Raw genomic sequence first — 24,107 nt, forward strand, 5'->3', positions numbered from 1 at the left:
GAGTCAAGACCATGATCACGTTGGGGGTTCGAGAGTTCGACGGAAGTCTGGACGGTCGTCGGAGGTTCTACGGGAACAAATCCGAGAAGTCCAAGAGCTTGCCAAAGAAGCTCATCGGAACTCGCCAAGTGGATCGTCGCAAGTCCAGGAGTTTGCCGGAAGTCCGCCGGAGCATCGCCGAAGGTTCGTCGGAAGTTCGCCGGAAGCTCGCTGGAAGAAGCGATTGACGCACCGGAGCAAGTTGCAGTAAATGTCTTAAGAAATATCGTAGTTAGCATGTAGATTAAGTTAGGAATGGGAGGTGATCTCATTAACTTAATATGGGGGCAATTGGATCCTTGATAGACCTAAATTGGGCCGAATGGATCAACCTATTCGGACCAGAATTCCTACTAGGCGGTGGCACCGCTAGGGTCGGTGGTGGCACCGCTAGGGTCGGTGGTGGCACCGCTAGGGTTGACGGTGGCACCGCCCAAGAGATGGTCTTCCAGGAAAGCTAGGCGGTGCAACCGCCCCAGTCAGGTGGTGGCACCGCCTGGGCTCAGTCTCCGAGCGAGACTGGGCGGTGCAACCGCCCCATTCAGGTGGTGGCACCGCCTGGGCTTAGTCTCCGAGCGAGACTGGGCAGTGCAACCGCCCCTGTCAGGCGGTGGCACCGCCCAAAGGCTCAATCTCCGAGCTGCCAGGCGGTTGTACCACCCCAGTTAGGAGGTAGTACCGCCAGGACCCCGAAAATCCGGGAGGTGACATTTTTAAGCTCCAAATTCAAACCAGTTTGGGGCCGATATATACCCCACCCTTTCCTGCATGAAAGGGTAACCAAAAGGCATCAAAAATCCAATCTTACTCTGTGATTTTTAGAGCTCAAAAGTTTTGTAAAGGCTAGAAGTTCTCCTCCCTTTTTTCTTCCAAGTTTTGATCTTTCAAGAGATGAGAGAAATTTCTGTAAGGGTAGTCTCCTAAGCCCGTCAAAAGAAGTGAAACTATAAAAGGGTGATTGGCCTTCACCTATTGAAGGAAGGCCTCTAGTAGACATCGGTGACCTTGTCAGAGGAGGAAGCCAAAAGTGGATGTAGGTCACGTTTGACCGAACTGCTCTAAAATCTGGTTTGCATTTCCTTTGTGCTATTTATCTTAACTGCAAACTGCCTTCCTTACTTTACTTCAAGTACGTTTCCGTAAGCTTTCAAAGTTATTATCTGCATGAAACGACTTTTACGTTAGAATCGGATTTCAACATACGAATGCAGTTTTAATCGTCGAAAGTTTTCCGCTGCACTAATTCACCCCCCCCCCCTCTTAGTACTCTTGATCCTAACAAGGTTCACACCTCCTGAATGAGGATTAAATTTAGGGGGCGTGACAATTACAATATCTTAGATATGAATAACCTTTACACTAATTAGATATGAAAAATATCTTTCTCAATAGAGGAGAAGAAGGGTAATAGATCTATCACTCGATTTTAAGAATTTGTATGACTCAAATAAGATGTGCAAAAAATCTCAAAGAATCAATATGCACCTAGTTTAAGAGGCTTATAATGTTGGTACACAATCATGATTATACTCAAACTCACTTGAACCATATAATGTTTTACAAATACTTAGACAAAGGATATATTACTATTTTTATAATTTATATAGATGATGTTCTCATAATAGGTAATGATATTTCAAAATTGAAGAAATTGAATCATGTCAGAGAGATTGTAACTAAATAAATTAGCTAATATTTTTTGGACATGGAGATAATAAGATCAAAGAATTAGATATTTATTTCATTAAAAAAACACATAAACTTCCTAAAAACACAAGAATGCTTGGTTATAAATATGTGGATACTTCAATTATTGTCAATCATAAATTGGGATGTCTCTATCAAAGAAGCCACAATAGATAATATAAGATATTGATATGTAAATTGATTTACCTATCTTATACTCCACTAGACTTCACATTTGTAAGGAGTGTAAGTTAATTTAAAGAATATTCAAAGATAGTATAAATATATTATTTATACTATAAAAGGAATCTGGGCAATAAATTATAATTCAAAAAAGATAATCAGATGAGAATTGAGATCTTTACTAATACCAATTGGGTAGGATCAGTAAATAATAGAAGATCAACTACAAGATATTATATATTTGTTAGAGGTAATTTGGTAGATAAAAAACAGTCAATTGTAGCTAAAATCAGTTCTGAAAGGAGTCCAAAGTAATAGTAACACAAAGCATTTGTGAACTTTTATGACTAAGAACACATCTAAAAACACTACCAATTGAAACTCTATACTGTAATAATAAGGTCGCTTACAACATCAAATTAATCCACTGCACCATGATAGAACAAAGCATGTCGAAATAGATTGACATTTCATAAAGAAAAAATAAAAAAAAATTTGTATGCCTTATCTTCGAATATAGAAGTAATTGATAAATATTCATACAAAGATCCTCTTTTGAGTATCTTAACTAGGAAGCTGAGAATGATTGACATGTCAATGCTAACTTGAGAGAGAATGTGAAATATCTAATGATTAAAGAATTATTAATGTTGAAAATCTAATGATTAAGGATATCTATTTCCTATTTTAAGACATATAAACGAGATCAAATATATGAAACAATCAATCGATATTATAAGGACTATAATATGAAATATACTAGAATAAAATAATTTAATATATATATATATGTATAATTAATTAATTTTCTTAGTTATTATAGTCAACCTATATATATATGTATATATTCCTTTGTTTAAAGGAAAAAAATGGCATGAATAAAAAAAAAATTCTCTTACAAAAATACCTTTGTATTCATTAAAATTATCATAATTTATTTTTAATTAATTTAGAATATCATTAATAATAAATATCAAATTTATTATATGTTTGGAGATATTATTAAATAATTAATATAAGAATTTGAATGATTTTGGATAAAAATTATAAAGGATTCAACATATTTTTAAAATAAACCATATAAAAAATTTATTTTTTTTCCTCTTTGTCTTAAATTTATATGTGAATATTAAAAAAAATTATAATATATAATTATGAGTCATCATCCAATTATAATGTTTTCTAATAAAGTTACAATGGTTCTGGTTCACTTACAATTGTAGATATATTAAAAAATATTGTTAAATTAAAAAATGTAACTCCATTTAAAAGAAATGTAAACAAAAACACTATAACTCAATTCAAAAATATTATAAACAAAAAACATTGTATTACTTGACCGGGTTAATTCAAGCTAATTTATGGTAGGAAATTATTTTTTGAGAATATTTTTTACAAAGGGAAGAAGATCTCTTTGAAAAATATAAAAATAAGGGAGAAATTCAAAATGGTTTTTCTCACAAATTGTTCGAAAGAAGAATATATGAAATATATAAAAAGTATTTTGGGGAATTTATTCTCATCACTTTCTTTCTATCGAAACTTTTTCTTCTGCATAAGTGGTGGAGTATATTAGTTAAATTTTCTTGCAAGAATATATATTATTTAAGTTACTAACCCACGGAATTAAGCAGGTCTTTGTAATATCATATTAATTATCAATCGCGATTAATACTTACCTCCTCGGATTAGTCGCTTGGTTTCAAACACCAAACACTCGCACCCTCAACAAAACCCCATCCCCATGTGATGTGGGTCCCGCGCCAAATTTAGGGCGTGCGACCGTGTCCACCACCGCCCTCTCGATCTCCATCTCCCTCCCCCCGCATGGGTCCCGCACCGAAGACAAAAAGTCTAACACCATTTCCTCCTTCCCCGGGCTCGAATCCCTTCCTCCTCTCCATCTCTCCCCCCGATCTCTCCTCCCATCGTCGGCCTCCGCCCGCTGGATCCCCGCCGATCGCCGCCTACAGAGGCCGCTCCACCTCTACCCGCATCTCGATCGCCCGTCTCGACCCCCCATGGACGACTTCCCGGGCATCCTGGCTCGGGATTTCGGCTTCCGCCCCCAGGGAAAGTCCGTCCCCATGGCCGCTTCCAAGGCCGCTGCCTCGTCTGGCGGCGGATCCGCGAATTTTGAGTTCGGATCGGGCAGATCCTCCGCAGCAAACGGCTCCTGGGGCAAATCAAGATCCGGCTGGAATCCCAACTCCGACAGCGAGCCTTGGCTTGGCGATCACGGGGTTGAGATCTCTGAGAGCCGCAGCCCCCCGGCTTACGATGATGTGTTTGGAGGTCTGGCGAGGCCCTCGAATCGGTCGGCCTCGTCTTCGCCCCCTCCTGCTTTCGACTCCATCTTCGACGGGTACAATAAGGATGCGGCTGTAAAGCCGTCGTCTTCGTCTTCTTTGCCTGTTTACGATAAGCCGGTCTATGACGATGACATCTTTGATGGGGTGCCTGGGGTGAAGAGCTCGTCGTCGTTCAAGTACGATGATGTCTTCGGTTCGATGTCGTCAGGATCTAATAATGTCTACCCTCCTCCATACGAGGATCTCCTTGAGAATCTTGGCAAGCCAACGTCGGAGTCTAAAGGTACGAGTTATAGGGGATCCGCTGTTGAAAAAAATCAGGACTTGTCTGGTTTCGATGATCTTATTCCTGGTTTCGGTGGGAGCAGTCCTCCTAAGAAAAGGTACGGTGCTAGATTCATGCATGCTATTTCAACATTGGACTATATATATATTTCTTGTTATTGGTTTTGTCCATGCCTAGTTAGCAACGTGGAAGAAATGTCTCCTAGAACTAATTACTTTAAACTACAAATTTGACAATTAATTAAGACGGAGGTTTTTTGGTGTTTAGTCTAATTGTTGATTCTGGTCTCCTGGATCAAAAAATGTATGTATGTCTCTTATGCTTAAACTTTGTGCTGTTCACCCATCATGTTGGGGTGGGATATATCTCATTATGTTGGGCTGCAGGACAGATCTGTTGAAAGAATTTTCAGTCACAAAGTTTCATGCCACCTGTCAGCTACCCTTCTTTTTCTGGCTCTGGGATCAGCTGTGAAAAGGATAGAATGTTATGCATATGCAAGCATGCTTTTGTTTGAAAATGATGATATTTTATAAAACTGATACATGGTTAAGCAATTGCAAGCAGATTGCATTGGAAAGATAATAATCTCAGAGTTCAGTTTTACAGTATATAAATAGACAGTTTTATTTGGACATTGTGATGCCACTCCCTGATCATTTGATGTCCAGAGCTGTAAAGAGGAAACAGATTGAATATGGATAAGACCGATTGTGGTTCCTTTATCATCCCAAAACTGGATCAAAATCTTTATCTATGTCCAAGACAACAGTAATTTGTGTTGTGAGCATCATCAATGCCTATTTTATTATTTTAATTCTTGATCCTAATATTGCTTTTTCTTGAACCTACTTTTTGTATTATGTTCTTGCATATACTTTTGCTATACAACGGTAAAGCTTAATGCCTACCATAAGATATCATCTACTCCCAAATTTACTTGAACAAGGTGGCCAGGTACATTCTGTTGAAAACCCGGCATCTAGCCATTTCTTTTTCTTTCACACCCATTTGCTTCTGATTTCAGATAGTTAGAAGTTTCTGCTTGTTACTACCTTACTTGGAACATGAACCAATTTCCTGCTCCATATTAGTGCACAATATACTTTGGGGTTTTTGTTCTTTGATTATTTCAATGATTTTTCATCATTTTATTTTTAATTGGTGTGACCTCAAAATTTCCAGTCATGCAATATTTCTTAATCAATATTTCCTGGAATCAGTCATTCATCTCAATGTTCTCTTCTTATTCAACATTTGTTTATTATTTCCTGTAACCAATCAGTTGTCTCAAGAATCTCCTTTTAAAAGTAATAACACATGGTTACCTATTAGCCATCTTTTTAGATTCTCACCAAATATAAGTGATTTTCTAGGGTAAGACAGTCATCAGACAAACCTCTTAATTTAGTCATCTTTCTAGCTTTATGAATGATTTGTTCTTTGGTGTAATTCTTCTGATTATTTTTTTCTTGATCTTCTTTTTTAATCAAAACTTAAACTTATTGTTTAATATTAGTAAAATTGTATTTGGTTACTTGCCATAGTCTTTTTATACCTTGAAATCCTTGGGTTCTTAGTTTTCAGTAAAAGTCTGGAGTTTTTTCATATTCCAGTTACCTGAACAAAAATTCCTCAAGTTATCATATGATGTTTAACCTGACACCAAATACGCCTGGTACATTTTTGAGAAGTCCGGGTAGATAATCACTCAAAAGGGAACTTTTTCCTTTTTCCTAAACCACTAGAAGTGATGGAAATTAATCTCTTCAGTCACGTGTCACAAATTCAATGCTTCTGTTATCTAGATAAAGCAGAGAGCTGATTATCTCGACTGGCATTGATGGACAATTAATTAGTTTTTAGTCCAATTTAAATGTATGATCTGCAAGTTTGAATGGTTAATCTTTGGACTCTGAAGAAATTTACCGAGACTAAAATGTATGTGCATTGAATTCTAGACTAGAAGGCAACTTGTGATTATTATTTCTCACATTTTAAACTCAATCATGGTTTTATGTTTCGGCCTTATACTGGTTTGATAACTTATTATACTGGTATTTATGTACTAGGAGATATACCAACTTGTGTTGCATGGTATAACTGATACCTAATTAGAAATGAATACGAACATTATATCTACAGTATCATTCTATATGTTTTGTTATTAGTATTTGATGACTGGTAAATGTTGTCTGATTGATAGTTAAAACCTTGAGATATATACATGTACACTAATTATTAGTATTATTTTGTTGGTTTACTGACACTTACATGGAATAATAAATTCACTGATTACACTGGTGTAACCAATATTTAAAATCTTGAGCTAAATACATTTACACTGAAGTGCATTATTTACTTTTTTTCCTAAGACAAACATGTGGAATAATAATCTCACTGATAACACTAGAACTAGCAAGGACCCCTCTGTTATGCAGCCATTGCACCACATTGTTTGATCTTTGTATACATCTGTAGAGAAGAACACAATTCTCTTGGATATGTTCTTTAGATATAACTATAGAATGTACATCCCAATTCCAGTATCAAATGAGAGTTGGAATGTATAGATGTAGAATGATAATTTCCATCAGACCATCAGCTGAGTTGTCTTTGAAGCTTATCTTTTAGTAGTTTTCTATAGCAGCCTTTTGGTCTTTTTCCACAATAAACTTTAAATTTAGTTCATTTGAGTTTGGAAAGTGATTCATTTTCACTGTGTACAGCAGTCAAACGTGTAGATGCATGTGCTTTCGTGATGTAGGATTGGAGCTACAAGATTTCCAAAGTACAAGTCATTGCTTTTTTAGGAAAATCCCTTTGGAAAACTTAGAATGTAACTGTACTTAAGTTTTGAGGAATATTCATGAAGTATTCTTAGCATATCCTTGTGATCCTATATCATGTTTACTCTACAGAGATGAATTGAACACTCCTATGGCAGTTTCCTCTTTGCTTATTTAACAGTGCCAATGAACACTCCTATATCATGTTTACTCTATGTTATAGCATTATGGGATTAAGGGCAGAGTCTATGCTCCACTCATCTTGTGATAGATGTCTTCCTGCCGTATTGAGGCTCTGCATTTTCATGTTATAGTTGCCATTATCTCTTATTGTCATATTCTTTAATACAAATGTTTTGCAGAGAGTTTTCAGTGGCTAATGAACAGAAGCCCGCTGTTTCATCAGCTAAACCACCTGCCAGTACGACGGAAGATCCCTTTGTTGTTTTAGAGTCAAAACCTCCCTCCACATATTCAGCCTCTGGGTTCTTTGCTGACCCTTTGGAACACATTAGTAGACCAGAAAACTTTGGGAACGTGAAAGTTGATGCCTCCTCCAATAACAGTGGAATACCTGATGATAGTATTGCTTCTAATGGAGTCTCAAGATCAGAACCCTTCTTTACAACTCAAACAAATGATGTTAGAAGGGACAAGAGCCCTCTAAAAGGTGCCCAGAACATGAGCTCTGGACACAGAACAAAACCATCTTCTCAATCTCCAATGGATGCTTTTGAGAACATCTTGCCAAAGATGCAGACTAACAAACCGTCTTACTCTGAAGAATCTGGTGGCAGCAGTGGTTTTCAAAGTTCTGACACAGTTGGAAGAAATATCTCGGGAAAATTTTCAGAGTCCAATGAACAACGGGATACAGCAGATGATGTTTGGCTTACTGTTGATGAGGTTCCCCTCTTCACTCAACCTACTACTGCTCTGCCACCTTCTAGGCCACCACCTCCACTCGTGATCAATCAAGCTCCTTCTAGTGCTACTGTGACAAGAAAGGGTAATGAATTTTATAGTCACCACAATGAATCAAGAAGGAAGCCTGTTGTATCTCCAATGGATGAACTTGAAGATTTTGTAATGGCCAAGCCTCAAATGCCTTCCCAAGATCATTCAGATATTTTTCCTGGTGAAGAAGAAATTGAGACAAATTCAGCTGCTGCAGCATCTGCGGCTGCCATGAAGGAGGCCATGGATAGAGCTGAAGCAAAATTCAAGCATGCTAAGGAGGTAAGGGAGAGGGAACGTGATTCAAAATTTGCTAAAAATAGGGAGTCCATGCTTCAAGAAGATCTGGAAGATACTGATAAACAAGAAAGATTAAATTGGGAACGGGAACAGAAGGAACGGGAGTATAAAGAGGAGCGACAGAGACTTGAAAAGGAAAGGGAGCAAGAACTTGAGAGGGAAAGAGAAAGACACAGACAAGCTGTGGAGAGGGCTACAAGAGAGGCCAGAGAAAGAGCTGCTGCAGAAGCTCGAGTAAAGGCTGAGAGGGCAGCTGTTGAGAAGGCAAATGCGGAAGCACGGCAGCGAGCTGAACGAGCTGCAGTTCAGAGGGCAGCTGCCGAAGCACGTGAAAGAGCTGCAGCAGAAGCAAGGGAAAGAGCAGAAAAGGAGGCCAGAGAAAGAGCTGAAAGGGCTGCTGCAGAAGCGAAGGAAAGGGCAGCTGCAGAAGCACGAGAAAAGGCTGCTGCAGCTGCAGCACGAGAAAGGGCTGCTGTGGATAGAGCTGCAGCAGAAGCTCGGCGTAGAGCTGAAAGAGCTGCAGTAGAAAGAGCTGCTTCTGAAGCTAGAGAAAGAGCTGCTGCAGAAGCTCGAGAAAGGGCTGCTGCAGCTGCAAGAGAAAAACAACAAAAGCCGGAAAATGATCTGGAGTCCTTTTTTGGTATGGGTGCTCGAGCAACCAGTGCACCAAAGGAAAGAGCTACGCCGTCGGTGAGAGCCAATTTGAAATTATTGGGAGCAATGACTTTTAATTTCTGCAGGTTATCACTTACAGGTTAAATATTTTAGGAAGCTATGTTTGATGGTCAAGCACAAAATAAGGGTGGTTTTGATGCGACAAGGAGAACGACTTCGAGTTACTCCTCCGTCAGAAAGACAGCATCGACATCAAATTTTGCAGATGATCTAGCTTCCATTTTTGGAGGTAATATTCTTATCTGTGCAGCTTGGTTTTCAATTTTTGCTTTTCTGCAGTGACTCTTTTTGTAGATTGTTTTATCTAATTATTGTCTCTCATCCTTATCCTTTCCTTCCCCCTCTTTTCTTTTAATTAAAAGGCCCTCCATCATCTGGAGAATTTCAAGAAATTGAAGGAGAGAGCGAAGAGAGAAGAAGAGCTAGGTTGGAACGACATCAAAGGACACTTGAGCGTGCGGTAATGTTTTTTTTTTACCTTGGTCGTATTGTATAAAAATGAGGATAGCCACTTGTGCTTTTCTGCTGGAAATGAACTATCTGATTCTGGAAGTGCATAACTTGGCTGCAGTAAATCTTTATTTTTGGCATAATAGTCTCGATTCTGTACAGGCTAAAGCTTTGGCAGAGAAAAATGAGCGTGATATGCAGACTCAAAGGGAGCAGGCAGAAAGACATGTATGCTTTCTAGTTTCTACTTTTCCCAATGCTATAATTAGTCTTATCAACTATTTGTCTCTCCCTCTCTCTCTCTCTCTCTCTCTCTCTCTCTCTCTCTCTCTCTCTCTCTCTCTCTCTCCCCAAAAAGCTTATATCACATTTTTTCTATTCTTTGTTCTAAGGTCATTGTCTCATACGCATTGCTTGTCATCTGTCTGATAATTGTCCATGCTAATTTCAGAGGATTGCTGAAACCCAAGATATTGAGATAAAACGATGGGCCTCTGGTAAAGAAGGCAACTTGCGCACCTTGCTATCAACATTGCACTATGTAAGCAACTGTTCTTTCATATCACTGAATTTGTTGCCAATATTTTGAGATTGGCATGTTGCATTGGTAGTGGTTATATTTCTTGCACCTGTACTTCTAATATTTTCTTGCCCTGAATTCTGTCTTTTGTAAAGTGTAGTCTCTCTTTTGAACTCCTTAATATTGATCATTCTACAATAGGACATGTGCTTTCAGTCAAATGCTTCTTCACTGTTTACTTCAAATATGTGTTGTTATTATAGTACTGGAATATATCAATTTGTCTTGAATCATGCCACATGCCCCTCTAGCTATTCTTTTTTGTATGTTACTAAGAAAATCTTAGGAGTTAAATGTCTTCGTAATGTGAAGGGAGTCATAATTGATGCCTAACAGATATCGTGATGTTGATATGGTCACCCAGTTGAATTATATCTAATTGGTTGTTGCAATTATTCAACTTCCTTACAGACCTTACCAGATAGGGTGTCATGTTTAAGGCAGTACGGAACAGAACTAACGATTTGTAAAGTTTTCACTCTTATCTGGACAACCTGAATCTTTATGATAAAATCATAAAAGTATGTACTATGTGTTGTGTGCCCAAAGATATCTAGGAGCTTGTGTAATACGCCTTATGCCTAGGAGAATTAGTTCCATGGTGGAACTACAATGTCCATTTATAGGTAAGAATGTCAAATGATATGGAAAATTCTTCAAAGCAGTGTTAATGAGGTTACTATTATATTAAAGGTCATCAGTGGTATGTTGGAGTTGGAGGTGGAGGGACTAGGTGGAGCAGGGTTTTATCAGTCGGCATATCTTGAAAAAGGTGGAGGTGGGGGATAGGAGGAATGAACGAGGGAGGTTCCTGATTTTGATCTTTCCATCTAATTGCTTGTTAGCCTTGAAATTGTGAACAACTTAACAGTCTTTTGTAGTCACAAATTGTTTCTTAACCCTTTGTTTGAATCAACTAACTATCATCATAATTCATGCATGTTAGGATTCATTTTATGCTTTTAATAAAATATGAGAAAGCAGTTGGGCATTCATATATATATTTAAATATAAATATCTGTACTTGGGAGGACATCTGTGTCATGATCAGATCAAAAGAGAGACCTTGTTCAATTGGAAATGTGCTTTTGTGATCGTACATAATGTGCTACTTGCATGCAGTTCCGGCAGATGAATGTACATATATATGAAATTTAAGCAGTCGGCGGCGGAAGGGTGTCAAACATATGTCAGTCCATTCTAGTGGAATTTTTTTTTTCAGTTTTCTAAAGATAAACTTCAGAATTTGATTGAAGTTTTAAGGGTTCATTTGGATATGCAAGAAACACATTTTGATTTTGTGTGGGAAGTTCAGTATTTACTTAAGACAAATGGACCGGGATTTGACGTTAATTGTCACCTACTTGTTGATCATCTTCCTGATTTTACAAAATGTTGGCAGGTACTCTGGCCTGAGTGTGGTTGGCAACCTGTATCTTTAACCGATTTAATCACTGCCGCGGCTGTGAAAAAGGTCTATAGAAAAGCAACTTTGTGCATTCATCCTGATAAAGTTCAACAGAAGGGTGCAACTCTTCAACAAAAGTATATTGCAGAGAAGGTGTTTGATCTCCTTAAGGTATGTATCTCATTGCAACTTGCTCCCAATTCTTGTTGATTGCTTTCATAATGAGCTTTGCAGTCTCAAGAAAAAGTAAAATGGCTATTGTTTTCATTTTGGTGTGTCATGTATGTTATGAACTAAACAACAACAGTGGTTTTGCAACCCTTAGTGTTCTTTAGAACTCAGAGCACCATTTGAAAAGAGGATTACAAATTTCTTGAACCAAAGCTTGGGTTTGGTATCATCATTGAAGAACTTGATGAACAGATGAAGAACATATATTATAAAATGAGGGTTTTATTACATTTTGAGAGGCTCATTGATGTGTCCTGATGAAGGCTACGAGTTTTTGAGCTAAAAGTCTTCTTATTTAAAGAACTTAACCTGAAACCCATAACAGTTCTATATCCCCTTTATTAGAAATAAAAAGTTTTATCACTTTGAGAGAAACCATACAGCATAGATCCAACTTATTTAAATGTTTACGCCCTCTTCAGATATATTAGTTTCCTGAGCTTTGTAATTCTGCAAAGATTGCTGAACTTGTTTATCTTGGAGAGCTTAGATTGATATCATAGGAAAGGTTCGCAATATCGTACCGTACCGGTATTTCGACCTGGGCTCAGTACCGGTATGGTACGGTGTACCGAGCACTGTAGCACTGCTACAGTACAGTCCTACAATGTACTGGTACACTGTAGCACTGTATAGTGCACCGTACTGCAACAGTGCACTGTACTGCTACAGTATCGCCGTACTGGGCGGTCTGTATACCGCTGGCCTGTCGGACCGGTATGTATCGCCCATACCGAGCGGTATGATTCGGTACAGCAGACACACTAGGAAGTATACTAGTGATCGATGATATTAATATTTTAAGAATGTTTTGTGAAGTTAATTCATGCTTTGATTACTCGTAGTTTTGTGTTTATGAATCTTTTATGTAGGTGATTGAACATCCCATTGAAACTTGTTTCTTGTCCCCCCTTGTATGTGTGGTTTTACCGAGGAACAACGGTAGCATAAGTTTAATGTCTGGATTTAAAACATTATTATTTCTTAGAAAATACCTTAATTTACTAATACATCACTTTGGGCCAATATGCTCTGGTACCTTGTTAATTTAATTTTCTCTATTTAATAGATCAGGAGTTCTACCGGGTAGCTGGGCCGTCTTGTCTCGTCATGTTCTGTTATTATGGTCTATATTCAGTTATCCAGATTAGGAAATTAGCTAATAGCACTGACCTGATCTAGGCATGTCCTTGTCAACATGGTGCCCTGCAGTCTTTGCAATCGAGTTCATAACCTAGACAGCCTTATGCTAGTTTTGTGTGTGTCGTAGTGTGATTATCCTTCTCTGAAAATTCTGAAAGTAGGCAATTGTAAGAAAATGACGGGAAGACAAGCTAGTTTGCTGTGAGAAGCTTGATCCGAGTTCAGTGTATTCCTTTTTGCATTTGTTATCAATCTGTTCCTTTGTGATGTGAAACAGGAAGCTTGGAACAAATTTAACTCGGAGGAGCTCTTCTGATGTCCCTGAGATACGTTGTATGTCAATTGCATAAGCTATCCTGGAGCAAAACTCCATCATCAGTTTCGCCAAGGCCTCGATTTGTTGATTTTCTCTTTCAAGTTTTCATTTCTTGTTTCTAATGTGTTGATCCATGAGTGATGCCTTTTATATTAGCTGCAGCCACATATTAGAGACATCGTCTGCTGTAAATGTATTTTGCTTCTCATATATCACTGTTTGAGTAGCAGGGAAGGGCAGGAGTGCAACATATTATGTGAATCCCCTGCTTATCTCTACTCAAGCCTACGTCACGTTGCGGAACCTAGTTTTGATAATCAACGATCTTGTAAGTGCAATCTATTTGTTCCTTTCATGAAGTCATGTTACTCGTGTAAGACCACAATTTTCAAGACTACAATGGTTAGGCTGTACCAAAAAGAACCTCGTGTTGGGTTTGTGTTCTGCAATTGTTTCATCATAGCGTATGATTGCAGATTACGTTATTTAGTAGTTATGTCTCATAACTTGATTTCAGGCTGTACCAAAAGGTCCGGATGCAAAAAAAAAGCCTCATAACACTCGAGGTTTTGTGATCAAAGCCTTGGTTCATCCCTTTCTCCTCCTTTACGACTCTCATATCAGGGAGGATGTTCATCCGTGTTTGCGTCAGTCATATGATGTAGGATTGGGATCAATGTGGTTGTAGTACTAATAGTTGTGTTCACAGATAGCTAGCTTTGATCACAATACTTGAAGCGATATAATTTTGATTCCATATATTCAGGAAATGGATGGAATAACGAAAGAGGAGAGAAATATCCGATATAGATATCCGAGCAACTTTCGATCACATTGGTGCTTGCTACCACAACATACTAGACAAATAAATTCCTGTCTCTTTATAGAGCTCAAACATTACAATTAGTTTGCGACTCAACAACTCAGTACTTACCAAACTTAAAACTCTAAATCATATACAATTCTAGTCACAATCAAACTCAAGACTCCTAAAGCAACATTATCTTAATTGGTGACTCAGGTGATGATGAGCTACCATCATTCCTTTGAAACAAAGAGACTACTTGTTCTGATGCAAATTAATGGAGTTCTTGTTACAAGGAAAGAGAAGAACCTCAAAGAACTCGAGGCTGATATCATCGCTACTTAGGAGGATTGTTTTTGTTGCACAAGCCTTGTTCACTTCTTAAGGTTTTGTTTCTCTGTGTGCTAATCTTCAAGTATGGTGGAAATGTATCAAGTCATGATCCCACCCCAACCGCCTTACATGCGTTGGCAAAGAAATTGTGTGCGACTTTCCTTGAACTCTAAGTTAAACATGCAGAGGGTACGAAACCCCCACCACAACCCAACCAAACCCAACCCAACCCAACCAGAACAACACATACTAGTCAACAACTACATCTCAACCATAATCCTAGTGGGGCTATTCGACTGTTGCTTCAAGATTGTTCGATAACACATGTTTCATTCCAACTTCCTTTTAACCCATCAAGCACATCAATATACCTCGATGGTAGGTCCTGATCAATTAGTTGGACTGGGCCAAGCCAGGCCACGTTGAAAGAGTCGGGTCGCATTTGATGGCCCATAAACCGCTCGTTATTTGAGACCCTATTCAACAGTTACCCGCCGCACGTACCCCTCCAATCAGAACTGAGGGACCCGCATGAGTCGCCAAGGCTGGTAGGGAGACAATTTTGAAGGCGGTTTAAGCGAGGTGTCTTATCAAGTGCAGCAGCGCCACGCGCTTTGTCCGACGGCTGAGATGATTTCATGCTCTAAATCCGACGTCTATTTCACATCGACGCGCTTTTGAATTCCGCTTCCGCGGAGGCTTTTCCTTTGTTCCAATCGTCTAATCCTGGCAGCATTCGTGCTCTGTGTTTTTCCCACGCTTCAATCCCCTATCCGAGGATTGAGAGAGAGAGAGAGAGAGAGAGAGAGAGAGAGAGAGAGACTTCGATTCGCCAAGAGGACAAAGAGAGACGCGCTGCAGTCTCTGGGAGCTGGGATCGGGAGGCGAGGGGGAGCGAAGATGATGATGACGAGGGCCTCGATGGGCGCCATGGAAGGCCCGGTGCTCGATGACGTGATAAGGAGGCTGCTCGGTGGCGGTGGCCGGCAGGTCAAGCTCTTCGAGGCGGAGATCCGGCAGCTCTGCGTCGAGGCGAAGAAGGTGTTCCTCTCGCAGCCCAACCTCCTCGAGCTGCACGCCCCCATCAAAATCTGCGGTAAGTTCGGATCCTCCTCATCCCTCGATCGACGATTTTCAATTTAATGTGGTGCAGTTGCCTTTTACGAAAAACAGATTCTTCTGTTCTTCTCGGAAACTAACTAAAAGCCAAAAAATTGCAACTGTTAAACTCTCCCACGCTGTGCTGTTGATCGATGATTGTTGTTCTTTCAGATATGCATCTTATGCCTTTCTTATGTTTTGGACTAGAACTTGTTATTTAGTTGGAGCTACTCTGCAAATTAGGAATTGCTGCTTGATTGAGTCAGGAGCCAGAAAGAAGTGAGGAAAGGTTGTAGAGGATGGGGGAGATCTTAAGGTAATATTTGAGGAAACCTAACTTCCTAAGGTTTCTTAATCAAGTTAGTTGGTAGAAAGGAATTTAGCAGAATTTAATCGGTAAAGAGTAAGGAAGGAATAATGTGGAGCGAGGCGATTAAACTAGTGGAAAATTACTTATGCAGACTCACTGACCTTTATGTTGACAAGAGCAACCAACATATGTTCCATTATGATAGTAATTTACGTGACCACCAAATCTTACTTTACCATTGTTGGATAAAAGATTTTGCCTCCCTCATTTTAGTATTTATGATCATTCTGTATCTTCTATCTACACCACCATAAATGTCTTTCTGGAGCTCTTATTTACTTATATGTGGTTTTATTTACTTATATGCGTATTAGTTGGTCCTTCAGTAGATGAACGTAAAACTAGTGCATCTTGTAGTCTTACTCATGTAATTGTGCAAAATGCATTATCTTTTGCATGCCTTACCACTCTTTAGCTTTAATATGCCAATTTTTATATAAAGTTTTACAAAATTGTACAATCAAATGCACGTAAGGATATTAGTATTTTGGCTACTTGTATTTGGTAGCATGCTTTTGACATTTATTTAATATTTATGTGAATAAAATGATTAGATTTGTTAATCTAGATTTTGGTTGTCTGACGTGGAGGTGTTTCAGATCCAATCGTCGCCCTTTCCTAAGTCTATCACAGGAGGATTCGGTGTTGAGAACGTCGAAATGTCGAATTGAAATCTTGCAAAATTGTGTCGAGGTGTGCCCAACAAAGTCCAACCAATGCTTAAGTTAGCAAGTGAGCTCGAAGGATTTGGTCAAGTGCTAAACCTAATAAAAGTCAATCCTAATCCTCATAAGTGACATACTTATGGGGGTTTTATAGTACGATGAGGGATCGTGAGACCCGAGATGTGGTTAAATATCGGGGGCGGTAATGCGCATCTTTCGACCATGAATTCATCGAATCTAGGAATCACGGGATTGTAGCTATGCTCATTTTCCTACTCAACCACATCACCTACTTAATGGACTAGGGACCCACATACATGTGAGCTAGAATGTCGACAACTTGTGTTATCTACCCATATCATTTGCCACCATCATGCTTCGACATATGAAGTAGGGCCAAAGCACGATGTAACTCTTTTAGGCTATTCACACAAAGAAGGACTTGGTGGTTAATTGAGTTATATTTAGGTTGTCGAAGTGACGCTTTGTGGTTGATTCAGTGTTGTTGGCATTGAAGATGGTACTTTAGGCTGCTTCAGTTGTGTTGGCATCTAAGATAGTGCTTCAAGTCTATTTGATTGTGTTGGCATCGGAGGTAGCACTTCAGGCCGATTCAATTGTGCTAGTGTCGGAGATAACACTCTAGGTTGATTCGGTTGTGTTGGCATCGAAGATAGCGCTTCAGGCTGATCAGATTGTGTTGGTGTCAAAGATAGCATTTCAGGTCAATTCAACCATGCTATCGTCCAAGATGGCACTTTAGGCCAATTTGGTTGTGTTGGTGGTGGGGGTAGCGGTTCAGATTGATTTGATCGCACTATCGTCAAAAATGGCGCTTCATGCCGATTTGATTATCCTGTTGTCAAAGATGGCACTTTAGTCCGATGCGGTCATGGTTGTGTCCGGGGGTAGCGCTTTAGGCAGATTCAGTCACGTTGGCATCGGGGTACGCTTCCCTTAGTGGGATAGTCATTTTGGTGCTTCCTTATACTATGCATCATGTAGATTTTTTGTTTCGTAGAGGCAAGTTGCATGATGGTTTCGTCAATGAATATGATCGATGCATGTGAGCTATCTCTATTAATTTGATTTCTCACAGACACATCATATTAACAACTATGTCGGATCATGGGAGATCTGATCCTTGGCTTGATGCAATAATTACCTGCTATCTCACATTGTGGCACAATCGAGAAGCTTTGCGTGGCGGTCAGCTGAATTGTTAGGGATCCTGAAAGATTACAATGGGGTCCTACCACGTCCTTGATCCTAAGGGGATCACCCGACGATCCAACGACGAAAGCTTAGGGGTCACTCAACCCCTATAAATTGGATCCTGACTTTATTTGCTCCTCTCATGCTTTTAAGTGGTTTCGGAGCATTCGGGCTTCTCGAGCTTAAGAACTCCTCAAGGATTTAAAACTTCCTTAGAAAAAGGATTGAGATGTCCTCCAACTCTTCTTCTCCACATCCATTCGGGACTTGAACGAGTTATTGGCTATGTCACCATCTTTGTTTTCAGCCAAGGAAACTTCTTCCTCCTTTGAAGGGGTCGAAGTTATTATTGAGGGAGGCTGCCCTTTTGGAGGAAAATCCCTCTAGTAGTAAGTACCCACAATCTTTAACAAGATCATTTAAACTCGACTTGCGCTTTGCTGTGAGGACTTAGGATAATAATGAGATTTTTCATATTTTGATCGAGTTTGAGCTTATTACTGCTCAGCGTGGTGATCGACCCTATACATTGAACCACTATTTCCACACATAAACCAATGCACTGGAGGTTGAGCTTTGATTCCTCTTCATTCGTTCTTTGTCGGGGTCTTTCAATATTGGAGGACCTCGCCTGCTCGGGTGGCAACTAACACTTTAAGTTACCTTGTGGCCTTTATTGGGGAATGCCAAAGGATCGACACTGCCTGACGTCTTCTGTTGTAATCATGTTGCAACATATGCTTCAAGGGTTTAGTATACTTCCTTTTAGCCCGAAGTAGCTGCAACATCAAAGGGACACTGAGCTTCAACAAGGGATGGAAAAGAAGGTTTTTTTAATGTCATTTCAAGGAATGGATGGCTCGTTAGCATGTCTTAGACCGTCCGAAAGTTTGCTATTGCCCCTCCGAAGTTGCACAAGTTCGACTTGGAGCAATTCCGTTGAGTTGCTCACTCCTTGTTCAAGTTCACTGCAATCCAGCAGATGAGCGAATAGTGGGTTATTGAAACAAAGCTTAGTCTCGTGTCTCGGGGTTAGTCTTTGCTACCTTCCCCTCTTATACTTTGAGGTTTCGAGTTCATGATTGGTTTTGCTTCTTTGTGTATTTTACAAACATGGATTTCCATAGAGACATGCTTCAGGTTGCTTCCAAGCATGGGAAGAAGCATTCTAACCCTCCCAATCCTCTTGTTGGGACAAATGGGTTGCACGTGTCTGAAGGCATGAGGCAGAGCCGAATCCTCCTATTGAGATTAGGGCTTCATTATGTCGAAAAACTTAGACAGAGCATCACATACGCAGTGGAAGAACATAAAACAAAAATCCCATATTTCTCAAAAGAAAGAAGTTCTCGTCATCGTGCGATGATTGGTGTGCGAAAAATTACAAAATCGAAAATTATATGCATGTGAAAGATGTGTTACATAGGGAGATCGTATATCCCTAAAAACTTCTAGATCTATAGGAGAGGATGAAGAAGGTCAATTATCCTCCTCTTTACCGGTGATCCACAAGGTAGATATGGCGAAGACGCTTCTCAAATTGCTGCACGATCATCCTCTCCACATGTACCACGTAATCAAGAAGGGGCCGACCCTTCTTACTGTCCACACACCCCAAACTGGGGCAGTCGGCTAAGGAGGAGAGGGAGGGAGGAGAATAGGAGGTGACAGGCAAAAAGGGTCTAGCCTATGCCCCTTTGGTTCCCTCCTATTATAGAGGTTCCTGTCAACTTAACCCTAATGGATCCTGTCTTATTGAGTACTGGATCTCTATCCAACTACCCAAGCCTCTTTGATTAGTGGATCTCTACCCAATAATCTCTCATTGGCTCTTATTGGATCTTATCCACAAGATCCAATAATTCAAGGGCTTATTGGATATCCAATAAGATAGGGTCTCCAGCGGATATCTCATATTCGAACCTCTACTTGTTGCAACACCTACCATATGTGTGATCCTCTAGGCCCAATATCGAGCTGGCTGTGAGTCATACCTGTTAGAACTCTTAACTCAGTGAATTATCATTTCTTATAATAATTCAATCGACTCATCGACTACGGACGTACTAGGCCACTACGTCGTAGTTCCCAAACGATATAAGAGAATCCAATCTATTGGGTCTATTTGTCCTTAATTACCGTGTATCTATAGTCCCTCATCCATTTAATATTCCAGAGACCGTATAACGAGCATGGTGCTATCAGGCCCATACAAAATCTACTCGAGTTCGCTCTAATCAAATTCTCTTGGAGAATTCTTTCTCTCAATCCGAATAACCCTGGCCAGGGATTTGCTTGAGCAAGAACACATAGGATATGCTTCTCATGACACCGAGAGCGGATAATCCTCTATCGATACTCAATTGCTTTCGTAACGTTGGCTACGACCCCCGACGATCGGTTGTGTCAGATCTGAAACCTCCAGACCTATAAATCCAGTATCAAAGAGCGAAGTACTCATACTAGACATCCTTGGTGTCTCAGGTCTAAGGATCAAACACACAAATGAGACCACGAAATCGTTATTTGATAATGAAGTACTATCAACCATCCAACGTTCCGTGAGTGGATCAATCAGTGAACTCATTCTTCAATGAGCACTTGTATTGTATCCCTAGTGTCCCCACACGAGCAGCTATGAGACCAACCGCCTCTATCATATAGATGAGTATATAGCACACTAGTCTGTCCGGTTATCTCGATGTCTCTTTGGAGTAGTAACCTACGATTGAGATTATTTAGTATCTGTGTTTAAAAGTGAATCAATCTCATTATCGCGATCTGATTCTCATTGCACAGATCCATGGACATTACAATATATGCAGCATGCACCATAAAGTGAAAAAATGCCAATAATAATAATAAGCAAAAAGACTGCGTAGCATGTCACACGTGCCATCACTCACGTGGTTGGCTTGCAAGGCACCTATGACTAGCACACTAGGCCCGAGCATCGGGCACCTCAACATGCTTGAAGAGGAATGGCGAGCCTTGGCATTGAATATGATACACAAGCACCGAAGGGACTCACCACTACCACCTCTATCTAGCTAATGCTAGAGGATTAAGGAGCCTTCCTTTTTAGGGTGTATAGAAGGTCCTATCCCCCTTTCTGCCACGAGGGGGGAGTCTTCGAGGGTTGTTGAATCCTCCCGTTCGAGGAGATCTCGATGGGAGAGGCAGTGGTAATGGTTTGGGGGGGTTAAGACCTTCAATCTCATCGGCCCACTCGAGCGGCCCACCTCTTAACGTGTTCAAGGTCTACTTGATAGATCGATTCTCATTCGCTGCGAGTTGGCACCAAGTTGGCCTGAAGCAGGAGAGGGTCCCCTTCTAGCTCAATTGGGGGTTGGTTGCGACCAACCAACTCTTGGAGGTTCCACGAGTGGCCGCCTTAAGGAACCGGGGTGTCCTACACTTGGGGTTAGTGAAAGGTTTGTATGTGAGGTCCAGTAAGGACCTCATCGTTAACGCCCATAAGGGTACCATCATGGTAAGCGTCTAAACCACCATATAGTGGGAGCATTGATCAATTGAGTCCTCGATGCCTTGGTCGTCGTGTCTCACTTGTTGAGGGAGTGCAATGACCTTCAGAATAAGGCAATTAACTCGAACATAAGATAACAATCATGCACGAGGCAACTCAATTCTAGCTTAAGGTGGATGAGATGGAGTTGAAGTCCATTGCAACAAGGCATATGGTGTTGGAGCCATAGGATCAGCCATAGATCTCATGGCGTAGAGGAAGTATAAGTGGAATGGGACTGATTTGCTCAAGTGGCAATGACAGCCTAAATCAAGCTCGCCAATCTCCAAGGTATCGTGGAGGGTCTCAATGGGTTGCTCCAAGAAGAAGAGGCCTGTTGTATGGAGTACAAGGCCTCTCGGGGCTTCGCCAAAGGATTAACCCAGTTTGGATATAGTTCCTTTAACTTTGGGTATCTCTTGGCAATTTCTCAGGTGACTTCGACCACCTTAGATTAGCTTTGCCCGAAGATCCCATCAACATCACCCCATCAACGACAAATTCCCCTTTGGGAATAATAGATTCAACGGTCATAACGAGTCCTCAGATCCTATGAAAGAATATGATGTTGAACCTGGTGAGGGGGTGGAATGGGTGGTAGGTGAGGAGATGACAGAACCGAGACGAGTCCTCAATTCAAAGAATGTCGAAATGCTAAATCATGACTTTGCAAAACTGCATTGGGTGCATGCCCATCAAAGCCCATCTGATACTTAAGTTAGCAAGTGAGTTCAGAGAATTCGATTAAGTGTCAAACTTATTAAGTCAATTGTAATCCTCGTAGGTAGCTTACTTGAGGGCTTTTATAGTACGGTGAGGGATCGTAAGACTCGAAGGTATGGTTAAATATCATGGAAGATTATCCTACGATCATAAATTCACCGAATCCAAGAATCACAGGATTTTAGTTACCCCCGTTCACCTCCTCAATCACATCACCTAGTTAGTGGACCAGGGACCCACATGATGTGCGAGCCAGAGTATTGACAGCTTGCCATGTGTTATCTTCCCATATCAAGATTAAAATGGATGCTTGAAATTTAGTTGTTTGTTTTTACTAACATGCTTTTCACATTTGAGTGATAAATTGGCTTGAGAATCTTGAAACATTTTGATATGCCTTTTCTGTTGCAGGTGATATACATGGGCAATACATTGACCTTTTGAGGTTCTTTGAGATCGGCGGTTTCCCTCCTCATTCGTCTTATTTGTTTCTTGGAGATTATGTGGATAGAGGCAAATATAGTTTGGAGACCATATGCTTGCTTTTGGCTTATAAAATAAAGTACCCGGACAAAGTCTTTCTTCTAAGAGGCAACCATGAAGATGCTAAAATCAATAGAGTCTATGGATTTTATGATGAGTGTAAAAGGAGATTCAATATTCGACTATGGAAGACATTTTGTGATTGTTTTAATTGCTTGCCCTTGGCTGCACTGATAGATGAAAAGATTTTGTGCATGCATGGCGGTCTTTCACCAGAATTGGAGAACATTGACCAAATTCGAGATATCTCAAGGCCCACTGAGATTCCAGACTATGGTCTTCTTTGTGATTTGCTTTGGTCCGATCCTGATTCTGATGTACAAGGCTGGGGTGAGAGTGATCGAGGAGTTTCAGTCACTTTTGGTGCAGATAAGCTTGTCGAGTTTTTGGAGAAGAATGATCTGGATCTTATTTGCCGAGCTCATCAAGTAATCACTGTCCTTTCTCCTTCTGTTCCATTTTTTTTCCTACGCTTTGTTAAATGTTGCTCAAGTTGATAGTTATTTCGTAGGTGGTGGAGGATGGATATGAGTTCTTCGCTCACCGAAGATTAGTCACAATTTTTTCAGCTCCAAACTATTGTGGGGAATTTGATAATGTGGGTGCTTTGTTGAGCATAGATGAAAACTTACTATGTTCATTCGAGATATTGAAAGTAGCCACACCCGGAAGCTTTGACGCATTGGCAAAGATACCCAATAAGGTAACCTTCTTTTTCAACTTGGAGAAGATCTGTTGTCTTACCAATGATTTATGTATAAATATGAAAAAATGATAACAAGTTTATTATATGCTTAACATACTAGTTAAATTTCCTGCTTTACTGAAAGACACTAATCCAGCTGTTCGTTCTTTCTTCCAAACAAGCAGCCATCAAAAGGAGGAAAAGTTTGATGCGTCTATTGACGATGTTAGAGGATGAGTCGGCCTGGCGGGCGGGATCTTGTGGGTTTGAGCTGACCGGAGCTTTACATTGTTTGGTGCTGATTCTGGTTGGCCCTGAAACACATTCCACTGAGTCTTGAATCATTAGGAGAGTGAAGCCTATGTCTCGTTCTTGCGCCAGTAGCCGACGCTTTCTAGTTGTACAGCAAACTAATACATGTTTTCTTCTTTTTTTGCCACTACTCCTCCTGTACACGACTGCTTTCAAGGGTCATGCTGATTCAGGATGATCCGAGTCTCTTAAGCTGTTGAGATGAATGGTGACCAAGCAACAGCCGATGCTTTTGACATGACCTGAAGTAATCAGTCAATTGGGACCTGACAACTACATTTTTTGCGGTCACCCTCTCATTGCTACGCTGATAGGTGAAAACAAAATACATTCTATACCTTTTTCTTTATTGAACTCAATCGTGTTTGTTTAAGATCAAATGACACTTTGTTACGCAAGAGGTAGGATGATAATGTGCCGGAGAATCGGCAGGCCAATTCCTGTTAGTATTAATTATATGCCTCTGTGAATGCT

General features: G+C 40.2%; 2 protein-coding genes across 2 annotated transcripts; both read left to right on the forward strand.

Moving 5' to 3' along the window:
* The first annotated feature begins 3,742 nt into the window (after positions 1-3,742).
* Positions 3,743-13,714, forward strand: LOC103971446 (auxilin-related protein 2). Its single transcript, XM_009385467.3, has 8 exons — positions 3,743-4,603; positions 7,658-9,242; positions 9,321-9,456; positions 9,590-9,687; positions 9,840-9,905; positions 10,129-10,218; positions 11,660-11,836; positions 13,317-13,714. Exons 1-8 carry the CDS (start codon positions 3,930-3,932, stop codon positions 13,353-13,355), a joined length of 2,865 nt encoding a protein of 954 aa, XP_009383742.2. The 5' UTR covers positions 3,743-3,929; the 3' UTR covers positions 13,356-13,714.
* A 1,534-nt stretch (positions 13,715-15,248) lies between these two features.
* LOC135597279 (serine/threonine-protein phosphatase PP1-like) lies at positions 15,249-23,924 on the forward strand. The gene is made up of 4 exons (XM_065090027.1): positions 15,249-15,589; positions 22,505-23,064; positions 23,148-23,339; positions 23,507-23,924. Exons 1-4 carry the CDS (start codon positions 15,394-15,396, stop codon positions 23,528-23,530), a joined length of 972 nt encoding a protein of 323 aa, XP_064946099.1. The 5' UTR covers positions 15,249-15,393; the 3' UTR covers positions 23,531-23,924.
* The last annotated feature ends 183 nt before the right edge of the window (positions 23,925-24,107 follow it).

This window comes from Musa acuminata, chromosome BXJ1-11 (assembly GCF_036884655.1).
Source record: "Musa acuminata AAA Group cultivar baxijiao chromosome BXJ1-11, Cavendish_Baxijiao_AAA, whole genome shotgun sequence".
Taxonomy (NCBI): Eukaryota; Viridiplantae; Streptophyta; class Magnoliopsida; order Zingiberales; family Musaceae; genus Musa; species Musa acuminata.